At 46.6% G+C, this 12,126-nt stretch overlaps 1 protein-coding gene and 1 long non-coding RNA gene across 3 annotated transcripts in view; one reads left to right on the top strand and one right to left on the bottom strand.

Moving 5' to 3' along the window:
• The window catches only part of LOC130276905 (uncharacterized), a 71,612-nt gene that overhangs the window by 9,975 nt on the left and 49,511 nt on the right, over positions 1 to 12,126 (bottom strand). The window contains exon 4 of the long non-coding RNA XR_008845289.1: positions 16 to 320. This is a non-coding gene — a long non-coding RNA (uncharacterized LOC130276905). The remainder of the gene's footprint in view (positions 1 to 15; positions 321 to 12,126) is intronic.
• The window catches only part of HAUS4 (HAUS augmin like complex subunit 4), a 47,907-nt gene continuing 40,058 nt past the window's right edge, over positions 4,278 to 12,126 (top strand). Inside the window, exon 1 of one of the 2 annotated variants that reach the window (XM_056526863.1) lies at positions 4,278 to 4,698. In XM_056526863.1, coding sequence (XP_056382838.1) covers positions 4,674 to 4,698 — 25 coding nt within the window. In that variant the 5' untranslated portion in view covers positions 4,278 to 4,673. Of the gene's footprint in view, positions 4,699 to 4,777; positions 4,900 to 12,126 lie in introns of those variants that run through there. The other variant, XM_056526853.1, reaches the window with a different exon arrangement.

Genomic DNA, 12,126 nt, shown 5'->3' with positions numbered 1-12,126 from the left:
CAGACAAATACTTACATGTGTTCTTGCTTTCTAAGGTTTTGTTTATGAATTCTTAATTTTTAGCACATTATTATGGTGCGAGGGGGAGCCATCTTGCCTGAGCTGCTTGAAACTGCATTTGGAGATATGCTTTACATTTGGAGATTGTTAAACATTGTTAAACATGCTTTTGATCCATCCAGAGGTCAGTTTGCAGGAAGGGGTGTAGGCTGAGCTCTCGCAATCACCCACGGTGAATGGCTTGGTCTTTTCTTATCTATAGATTTGTGACCTATTTTGCTGTAATCCTGTCTGTGATGAGGAGACTGCCTGAAAATGATCTGTAAACAGGAATAGGCTTAACATACAGAATGAAAACTGCAAGATTTCAGAATTTATCATGTAGATTAGTGTATCCCAACTTGCCCCTTGTATATAGGGCCACCCTATATATGCCTTTTTTCCTGTAGGAAGAAGTGAATCTTCCGACCTCTTGTGGCCACAGGTAGAGGGGTAGCTTCACTAGAGGTCGGAAGCTAGGACCCCTATGGTGATGATACGCCACATGGGTCCTATTGAGTCCATTTGCCATCTACCCCATTAGACTGCTAGTGCACACCTGTCAGGTCCTTGAGGCACACTGCTTGGGAACCACTGATAAAGGCAAAAGAATGGAAAATTAGAAATCACCAAAAATCTTTTACGGAAAAAACGCAATTTAAACAATAGTACATTTTCTCCCTTGAAACCGAGATAATGTCTTCAAGGAACTCAGGGATGTGCTAGTAAAAAGTCTAATCCATGACTAGATTTAGATGAAACTGAATGTTTAAGGCTAGTATACATATGTCATGTATTGGTTGAAGGAATATTTTTGCCCCATGTAAAAGGCACAGTGATCATCGAACAAGTCTTTGCTGATAATTGTGCCGGTATATTTGTCAGTAGCACGTGGGTAGAATATTCCATGGCAATTTACTCCTCCTCCTATCTAAAGGCTCTTCCAATGTGTGTTTATCAACTTCTGTATGGTTGATCTGTGCTCATGTTGAGGAACTGTCTTCCTGTGTAAAAGGACCCATAGTCATACTTCTCAAACTATTCCTGCCTATACTATTAGGGCAAACCTTTGCCATGAATGTGGTGTACTTGTTATATTAAAGTACAGTAGATGGTACATGTGAAAATAATCTCTAAATGAATGCCAGGACCCAGGGTTTTCTAGAAGGACATGACAAGATCATCACACTGCCACTGCTAATTAGTTTTTTCCCATAGTTCATCCTGTTGATATCCCTCCCCCAGTAACATACATGCTGCTGTTATAAAAGATGTCAAAGAAAATTCATCAGACCAGGCCACCTTTTTTCATTTGTACATGGTGCATTTTGATCCTTTTCTTGGTGTAGCAGGGTCAGCACGGACACTAACAGGTTTTTAGCTAATGTCTTACCCTATATCCAATATTAAAGGGGTTATTCAGGAAAAAACTTTATTTTTATTTATATATAATATATATATATAAAATCAACTGGCTCCAGAAAGTTAAACAGATTTATAAATTGCTTCTATTAAAAAATCTTAATCCTTTCAGTACTTATGAGCTTCTGAAGTTAAGGTTGTTCTTTTCTGTCTAAGTGCTCTCTGATGACACGTGTCTTGGGAAACACCCAGTTTAGAAGCAAATCCCCATAGCAAACCTCTTCTAAACTGGGCGTTTCCCGAGACACGTGTCATCAGAGAGAACATAGACAGAAAAGAACAACCTTAACTTCAGAAGCTCATAAGTACTGAAAGGTTTAAGATTTTTTTAATAGAAGTAATTTATAAATCTGTTTAACTTTGAGTTTCAGGCTCTATAGTTGTCTGGAAATTTTTAAAAAGATCCTGCCGCTGGAGAATTGATCGATGTACACTTGAAGATTTCCTGTTTGCTTAAGTTTACACACTCTAAACCAGGGCTTCTCAACCTTTTCTTTCTTACCAGCAAACTATTATTACCACTAATATTACCCCCAGCAGTGGCAAAAATATATAACCATGCAGCACACATACCCTCTAGTATAACAAACTTCCCAAGCAGTGCCAAACAAAAACACCAGTTCAGAAAAAAAACCTTTCTAGCAGCCAAAAATCACTGCACCTTGACCACAATGCAGCACAAAATACCTTCCCATCAGTACAAAACAAATACCACTGTGCAACACAAAATCCCTCCTCAGCACCAAATACCACAGAGCGGCACAACAAACCTCACCTGCAGTGCCAAATGCAGTATTCAATTCTTTCCCAACCTCCCCTGCTAGCAGCAGCATTACAGGGTTACTCTGCTCCCTAGCGTCCGGAACATTGAGTTCCGAACGCTGTGTGCGGGCTTCCGTGTTCACGCCCGCCCCCTCGTGATGTCATGGCTTGCCCCCTCAATGAAAGTCTATGGGAAGGGGGTGCGACGGCCATCACGCCCCATCCCATAGACTTTCATTGAGGGGGCAGGACGTGACATGACTGGGTGTGACGTCATGAGGGGGTGGGCGTGAACACGGAAGCCCGCACACAGCGTTCGGAACTCAATGTTCCGGACACTGGGTAGCGGAGTTATCCTTTTCCATCCTAGACCCTACTGGCAGTAGCATTTTCTCCAAAACCAGTTTGCCCCACTGGCAGAAATGTCTTTCCCAGACTTGGAGAAGTACAATTTGCGCTAGAGATTAAAGGGGTACTCCGGTGCCTACACATCTTATCCCCTATCCAAAGGATAGGGGATAAGATGCCTGATTGCGGGAGTCTCGCCGCTGGGGACCCCCGTGATCTTGCACGCGGCACCCCGTTTGTAATCAGTCCCCGGAGCGTGTTCGCTCCGGGTCTGATTACAGGCGACCACCGGGCGGGCGGCGTGTGACGTCACGCCTGCGCCCCCGGGTGACGTCACGCTCCGCCCCTCAATGCAAGCCTACGGGAGGGGGCGGGACTCCCGCAATCAGGCATCTTATCCCCTATCCTTTGGATAGGGGATAAGATGTGTAAGGGCAGCTCCCTAGGATCCTAATTACCTAATCTGCATTTATCTGTGGACTGAAGCTGAACTACTCCCTGGGTGAAGAACCTGCACTTTTCGTCTTGTGACTACAAGTCCTTCACCCCTTCTAGCCACGGAAACTGCACTGCTGGCAGTTTCTTCAGAAGTAAAAAGTATAATGCTAAACTAACCTGAAATCTCATGCAAAAAAAAAAAAAAATGTATCTCCTATGTAGAATAGTGGATAAGTTTTAGATCGTGGGGGGGGTCTGACCACTGGGCCATAGAGATATATAGAGGGGGTTGGTGGCTGCCGCTTCGTCCGGGGGTCGTGACACTCTCATGCAAGGGAGAGCAGAGAGCCCGTGCAGGAGAATCTGGGGGGTACCAGAGTCCGGACCCCCTGTGATCTAAAACTTATCCCTTATCCTGTGGACAGGGGATACGTTTATATTCATGACGTATCCCCTTTAACTGCACAGGCATGTTTTACAGGATTTCCATCTGTATTACAGACAGTGACTGATATCTGTGGCATGTCCGGAATCCGCTGCAGATTTTATATGCTGTTTGTTGAAACCCCTATTCTTTTCCGTTCCGGCTTAATCCCATAGACTTTGAATAGCAGCACCATGCAAGCTTTACCTCTTATGGATTCAGACAAGGGGTCATGTCCTGGAACAAAAAAAAGTGTGGGAACTCTTCCACATAAGGGTTGGTCCTGCAGTACTCCTGCTAATGGGAACAGTGTTCCTGCTGTGGAATAAGTGTAGGAACTCAGTTCCCACGTGTTCCTGCAGGACTTGAGTTCTGATTCAGACCCCTGACCAACATCACTCATGTTCTGTTATGGAAGCTATTATTTTGAATGACTGTCACTAAATAATGAAAAAAAACAAAAACCTTGCTAACAAAAAAAATATATGTATTTATAGAATGGTCACTGTTTTCTTCATAGCAAATACACAGAGGGGTATTTACTAAAAAATTGCGCCAGAATGTCTCAATAAAAAGGACTGTACCATAAACCTAGACCAGTGTTTTCCAACCTGGGTGCCTCCAGCTGTTGCAAAACTACAACTCCCAGCATGCCCGGACAGCCGAAGGCTGTCCGGCCATGCTGGGGGTTGTAGTTTTGCAACAGCTGGGGGCAGCCTTGTTAGGAAACACTGGTGTATGATATAGTCAGGATATCCTTTATACCGCCTGAATGGCAAACACTCATCCTCTCCTCATCTATGCCCTTCCATTGCCTGGCAGGGCAACAGCTGGAGGCACCTTGGTTGGGAAACACTGACCTAGACACAAGCCATTCATTATTCAGTGCCTGTCACTAGACGTCCTACTCCTTTACATTTACACCTATAATAAATATATCGCCACTTGTGTCCAGCTGCACAGCTCTGCCCTGAGGTAACAGGAGACCTCACTGTGTGCTCTCCAGCCAATGGCGGTATGGACTGATAAAACCTTTCATACTACACAGATAGAAATAAGCGAGGCGCCATCTTTCCGTAGACCAAAAAGGGACATAGCACTAGCACACTCCGCTCCCTCTAGCCTTCGTATCCTGAGTCAGAAGCGACGTCACTTTGAATCTTTCCCGCCCCGAATGGAACACAACTAGTGACACTAGAGCGGACTGTAAGTGCAAGGAACCGCTGCTGGCACCGCTAAGATGTCGTCCCGGAGCCTGCAGTATGGTGAGGACATACGTCTCCCCCCCGGTCTTATCACGTGTCTGTGTATCATAATTAACTGCGCTAATGCTTTATACGTTAATGACATTTTACAAGAAGTAAGTTTTGCTCGCAAGCCCTGAAGATCAAGGGACCTAGCTATAGCTCCCATTAACTTCAATGTAGAGGGCCCGCGCATGCGCGACTACATCTGCTGTGCTTCTGGTCAGTAGCATCAATTAGCAGACTGTTTATCTCACATCCAGTTACTCATGAAATAACCCCACTAATGCCATGGGTAGTGTCAGAGTACCTACTTAAATAGCATAGGCAGTATGTTAAGTGAATGATCCCAGGTAGTTCCCTATGTAGTGATTGTCTGCCGACTGATACCCCAAAGTTTAGGCTGTAACATATTGATGAAATGGAGCGTGATGATCATAAATGTGTCAGAGATTTCACAACCCAGTTACAATATGTTATCTTCCAGAGCACACTGTGGTTAAAAGGGTACTCCGGTGAGGAACCATTTTTTTTTTTTTTTTTTCAAAAATCAACTAGAGCCAGAAAGTTAAACAGATTTGTATATTACTTTTATTTGAAAATCTTAATCATTCCAGTACTTATCAGCTGCAGTTATTTTCTTTTTGTGTTTCTTTCCAGTCTGACAACAGTGCTCTCTCCATGTCAGGAACTGTCCAGAGCAGGAGAGGTTTGCTATGGGGATTTGCTCCTGCACTGGAAAGTTGCTGAAATGGACAGAGGTGGTAGCAGAGAGCACTGTGGTCTAAATAAAATTACTTATTTTCATAATGGCATGTGCTTGCCTTTATACTAATGCAGTACTTAATCCCCTTTTGCCATTATTCACCCTCCATCTTAATCCCCTTGTGCCATTATTCACCTCTCCCTCTGATCCCCTTTGTGCCATTATTCCCCCCCCCCCATCTTAATCCCCTTGTGCCATTATTATATGGCAAAAGGGGATCAGAGGGAGGGGGGGAATAATGGCACTAGGGGATAAAGATGGAGGGGGGATAATCATTACTCCCCTCCACCCTCCATATGAATCCCTTTATGCCATTATTCCCACTCCATCTTAATCCCCTTGTGCCATTTTTCCCCCCTCCAAGTTAATCCCCTTGTGCCATTATTATCCGATATGGCAAAAGGGAATCAGAGGAAGGGGCGGGGGTTGGATGGGGTTCCAGAATAATGACACAAGGGGATCAGAGGAAGGGAGGAATAATGGCACAAGGGGATTAAAATGGGGGGGGGGGGGAGATAATCCCCCTCCCCATATTAATCCCCTTGTGCCATTATTCCCCCCTCCCTCTGATCCCCTTTTGCCATTATCTCCCCCCCTCCATTTTAGTGCCCTTGTGCCATTATTTCTCTCCTCCCCTCCCTCCCATACACTTATTTTTTTCTTCTTTTTTTTTTTTTTTTTTATCATTACCCGGCCTGTTCGGGTATACAGCGCGTCCTGTGTGGCCTGTCCGGGTATACAGCTCGTCCCAGAGTCCCGTTGGGGCGCCAGGCAGGTGAATTTTTCAGGCCCTTAGCCCTGCTTTGGGCAAGTAGGGCCGGACCTGAAAGCCCAGCGGCACTCAGAGGGGTGTATGGAGCGGGCTCCGGACTCCAGCCCGCTCCATACTCTGCACCCCCAGCTGTTCTCAGCATGCGGCTTGTCTACGGATTGCGGCTGGCTATTAACCCTTTAGACCACCACTGTCAAAGCTGACAGTAGTGTCTAAAGGGACATGTGAATAATGCTCCTTGGTGGGCTAGTGGGGGGGATCGCCCCCTCCCGCCCCCTCCCCCCCAGGCATGCAGTCGCGGGGGGAAGGGGTGATCCAGTATAAATGTAGCCGGAGGGCTTTCCTCTGCTTACCTTGGGTTCGTGGCTCTGTCATTGATAGAGCCTGGCTGGCTCTATCAAACGATCGCAGAGCGCACAGATCAATGGAGTTGAATAGAACTCTATTGATCTGAATGAGGAATCTAATGATTCCTCTTAAAAGTCCCCTAAGGGGCTAATAAAATGAGGAAAAAAAAAAGTTTTAATAAAAGTTTAAAAGAGACAAATTAACCCCTTCCATATTAAAAGTTCATCACCCCTTTTTCCTATAGTAAAAACATGTAAACATAATAAAAATAAACACATTTGGTATCGCTGTGTGTGTAATTGTACGAACTATTAAAATATAACATTAAGTATCCCGTACGGTAAATGACGTAAATGGAAAAAAAAATACAAAACCACAGAATTAAAATTTTTATAATATCCCAGAAAAAAAGTTAAAAGTGATTAAAAAGTCAGATCAATACCAAAATGGTACCAATACAAAAAATGGAATATGGTGCAAAAAATGAGCCCTCATATAGCTTTGTATGCAGAAAAAAAAATGAAAATAAAAAGGCAATTAAATTTTTTTTTAAAAACTTTAAAACTTTAAAAAAATTTGTAAAACATGATGGAAACTAGAGCTGTGCAAAAACGTGTACTACGGTATTTTTATAAGTGATGGCGGTTCCACAGTGTTTAACGGTATCTCGCCCCCCCCCCCAATGAATTATCAGCTGCGCTGTCCCCACATCATGTCGCCGCAAGGGCTCCTCTGCTCATCCTCCTCTGAGTTGCGGGCCGCCAGCGCTAGAAATCTGTACTGTACTACAAATAACGTTTCCCGGGCTCTGGTACCGTCTTCACTGTCCTGCGCTGCGGTCCTCTTGCTGTTTCCTTGGGATGTGAAAGTCACAGATCCGCCAGCCTATCATCGGCGGGGGCGGGACATCGCTGCGGCCGGTGATAGGCTGAGTGCACGGTCATGTATGAAGCCGGCCGGCTCCTTACATGACAGTGGGCTCAGCCTATCAGCGACCGAGGCGGGACATCTCTGCGGCCGCTGATAGGCTGATGGCACTGTGATGTTCCCATCCCCAGGACCGCAGCGGAGGGACCGTGAGGCCGGTAATGGGGGAACATCGGAAGGTGAGTTAAAGTTTATTTTGTTTATTTTTACAGCCCGGGCAACGTTATATATAGTACAGTACAGATTTCTAGCGCCGGCGGCCCGCACCTCATAGGAGGATGAGCAGAGGAGCGCTTGTGGGTGACATGATGTGGGGACAGCGCAGCTGATAAATCATTGGGGGCGGAAGAAAAGCAGAACAGCGCTTGCGGACACATATGATTAGTTCCCTGATGTGGGGACAGCGCGCTGCGGCAGTTAATTCACTCATTGGAGGGGGGGGGGGGGGGCCCAACCGGTATTGCAATATGGGAAAAAATTCATATCGTGTAGGAAACATTTTTTGGGATTCAGTATGAACCGGTATACTGCCCAGCACTAATGGAAACTATACAAATCTGGTATCGCTGTAATCAGGCCGGCCTAAAGTATCAAAACAACATGTTGTTGGCTCAACCACAAGGTAAATGGTGTAGAAAAGAAAACCACCAAATCTGCAAAGTTATCTTTTACTATTTCAATTTACCTTCACTAATATATATATTTTTTGGGGTTTGGAGAATGTTATTGAAACATTAAAAGGTATCATTATAGTAGGTAGCTATGGCTATTATAGGGCGGGGAGGAAAAAATTAGTGTAAAAGTGAAAATTGGTCCAGACAAGTGGATCGTCATGAGGGACAAGTAGATTTTGCTCCGTTTTAGTCCCGTGGACAAGTAGTTTTTATTAAATTTCCACACCCCTGCCAATCCATGGCCAGTATTTGTCTGCGCATTGGCATACCCCAACCCGTGGCGTACCTCTTGGGGTACGCGTACCACCGGTTGAGAACCCCTGCTGTAGAGAGCTTTTTGAAGTGCATACACCTGTCATTAGCTTTGATACTGCAGTGTCCGCTCCAAAGAAATAGCATCTCTTCTGTAATCTATGTGGCTATCCATATGGTACTGCACAATAGCTACAACTCGCGATGTCCCAATGCCATTTCAGGTAGATATGGACCTCCTATTAGCTAAATGCTCCCATTAAAGGGGTTATCCTCCATAAGGTGATTATATTAAGTACCTGGCAGGCAGTAATGGACATGCTTAGGCAGGATCTGCACTTGTCTTGGGGCTAAATGGCTATGCTGTGAGATTACCATAACACTGTGGCTAGCTTTTTGTGAACTGGTATTTCCTGTTTCAGTTTTCTTTTTTTGACTACAAATCCCACAATTCCATTTTCCTTCCTCCCTCCCTCACATCAGCCCAGCCAAGACCTGTGGTTTTCAATCAGTGTGCCTACAGCTGTTGCATTAGTTGCAGATTGATATCTTCTCCCACCCAGTGATCGCTCCACCCATTGAAGCAGACAGGCTCCCTGTCATCAGCTGACTAGTGAGTGAGGTCTCTGCCGCACTGCAAACTGGGAAAAATCTGAGACAACAGTCATTTGGGGGGAAAATCACAGAAGAATTGTGAGAAAACCATCACACACAGGTACAGACAGTATATTATGAACTACACTAACCTTACAGCCCCTGTAGCAGAGTGAAATAAAAAAAGATCCTGGAATACCCCTTTAAGTCCCCTCCAAAAGAAAGTAATAAAAATCCCACTCACCTTACCTTAAAGGGGTATTCCAGGACAAAACTTTTTTTTTTTTATATATATATATATATATATATATATCAACTGGCTCCAGAAAGTTAAACAGATTTGTAAATTACTTCTATTAAAAAATCTTAATCCTTCCGATTATTATCAGCTGCTGAAGTTGAGTTGTTGTTTTCTGTCTGGCAACAGTGCTCTCTGCTGACATCTCTGCTTGCACAGAATAAAAAAGGTATGCTATGGGGATTTGCTTCTACTCTGGACAGTTCCCGAGACACATGTCATCAGAAAGCACTTAGACAGAAAAGAACAACTCAACTTCAGCAAATGATTAGTACTGAAAGGATTAAGATTTGTTTTAATAGAAGTAATTTACATATCTGTTTAACTTTCTGGAGCCAGTTGAGAGATATATATATATATATATATATATATATATATATATATATATCTATATCTATATCTATATCTATATCTATATCTATCTATCAATTTGTCCCTGGGTAACCCCTTTTAACTCCTGCGCTGAAACCATTGCATCTTCTGCTCTGTTAGGCTATGTTCACATTTCAGAATGTCTGCATGGAAAATCTCTGTGTGGACACTCTGCAGACATGACATGCCGGCGGTAGGACTGCATGTAAATGCGCCATCTCATAGAAAGCAATGCATTCCGTGCAGAGTCTGCAGAAAGAACGAATGTCTATTTTTCCTGCGGACGCCGGAATCGGAAATTCAGCCGTGTGCACAGTGCATCAGAATCTCATTGAAATCGGGGGGCGTGGTCTGGACGCTGACCGGGATGGCCGCTTGTTGATCCGGCTCCTGCTCCGTGGGCCTGTAATTTGCTCTGGAACCATCCCAGTGACCCTGCTCTCCCATGGGGAGGAATTCCCGACGGGCTAATCACCCCTCCACATCAACCCGGCTGCCCTCCCCTGCCCCGGGCGGCATCCGAAGGTACTTACTGGAGCCTCCGGCCTCTGCACCCTCATCTCGGTCCGCCATTGCTGGGCCGGCTTTAGGACTCCGCTCCCGGTCCGGCAGCTGTCCTTCCCTGCGGACCGCTGTCTCCGCGGCCTGCCCTCCGCTGCTGTCTGTGCCTGCTGGAAGCCCTCCGGGACTGCTGCCTGCCTCTGCTGCTGTTGCTGGGACCGGGGCCTCGCATACTCCGTCCCCGAGTCGCGCTGGTGCGCACACACAAGGACCGGGACCTGCTGCTGCTTCCTCACAGACGCAGCCTGTGGTGAGTCACGGCCCCCTGCTGCACTCTGCTGCTCCTGTCTCTGCTGCCCTGCTGCCCTTGCAATCAGTGTCCCCGGCCCCTGGGTCAGTGGCTTGGCCCTCTGGGTCCCCATCAGTGACAGACTGGGCTGTTTCCTCTCCCTCATCCCAGTGCTCAGCTGTTCCGCACTGCTTGGCCTCCCCCTCACCTGTGCCTCCTAATAAAGGTGCTGGACTTCACCCATCCACATTGTCCCCACGTAGTGGCCCTACTCCTGTGGGTCATATTGGGCCCTCACCCGCTCCCCTGGACCCCCTGGCTGCCTGCTACATACCGCCTCCTATCTCCCAGCCCTTGCCGCAGAGGAGTGAGCTGCCTACCATGCTGTCGCAGGAGATCTCCAACATGTCTCCGCGAGGGGCCCCTTGCTCTCCCTCTGGGGGGCCCCCCGTGTCAACGCCAGTCTCCAACTCTTGGGACACCCTTTCTGAGATGGATGTCCCCTGCTCGGGCTTGCCTTTGCCCTCATCAGCTTTTGCCGACCTGAGCCAGCTTATTTCCCGGATGCCTACGAAGGATGACTTCCGTGCACTGGTTGATGAAGTTAAGGAAGCTTGCAGGGCTGAGATTGCAGAAATGCGTCGGGATCTCCAGCATGTCTCCGACCGAGTGGGTGACTTAGAAGATGCCCATGATGCTACCAGGGGCTATATTGCTCAACTCCATTCTACAATTGCCTCCCAACGGGACTTTCTATGTGATCTTAATGCTCATGTCGAAGATTTGGACAATCGTGGAAGGCGAAATAACATCAGGGTCCGGGGGTTGCCGGAAGCTGCCCAGGATGAGGATTTACCAGCTACCTTGGAACCATCTTCAACCTCATACTTGGTGAACCGTCCTCTCACAAGATCAAGTTGGACAGGGCTCACAGGGCTCTCCGTCCTAAGTCTGTCTCTGGTGCTCCGAGGGATGTGATTTGCTGTATACATAACTTCCAACTTAATGAAACTATCATGTCCAAAGCGCGCTCCTTGAGGATTTTTGTTTTTGATGGGGCCCCTATTCAGCTTTACCAAGACCTGTCGTGGCTGACCCTCCGGAAGAGACGTTTGCTTCAACCTCTCCTTGCCGTCCTCCGCTCTCATCAGGTGCCTTACAGATGGACTTTTCCGTTTGGGTTGCATGCCCGTAGGGATGGACGCTCTGCAGTTCTGCGTACCTACTCGGACCTTCCGGACTTCTGCTCCACGTTGAACCTGCCGACGCCTCAGCTGATGGACTGGGACCTGATGTCACCCCCTCCTCCCTTGCCTTCTGTGTGGCAGGCTGTCCAGTCCCGACGTGCTGGTTCCCTGAAGAAGTCTGCTCCTCCGCGGGCAGGGGGGGGTCCTTCCAGAGCTCCCCCCTGACTTGACGAGAGTGGCCTGGGTTTTTTTTTCTTTTTTTTTCTTGTGATTTGCCTCTCCTAGGCCTGCTATGACCCCTTTGCTTCCCTAGCTGCTGGGGATCCTTCCCCTCCCTTTACTGTTGGCGCTCTTAGATTTATTATTATATGCTGTTGTTTACTCTGTTATTGCATTTTTCGGTCACTGATGGTTTTAGTCTTTATACTTTGTTTTGCTATGGCCTCGGAGCGGGGTCTTGGTCTTCTTT

This window comes from Hyla sarda, chromosome 1 (genome assembly GCF_029499605.1).
Source record: "Hyla sarda isolate aHylSar1 chromosome 1, aHylSar1.hap1, whole genome shotgun sequence".
Taxonomy (NCBI): Eukaryota; Metazoa; Chordata; class Amphibia; order Anura; family Hylidae; genus Hyla; species Hyla sarda.
Note: the sequence above shows the minus strand (reverse complement) of the source record. Positions and strands in the feature narration are given on the sequence as shown.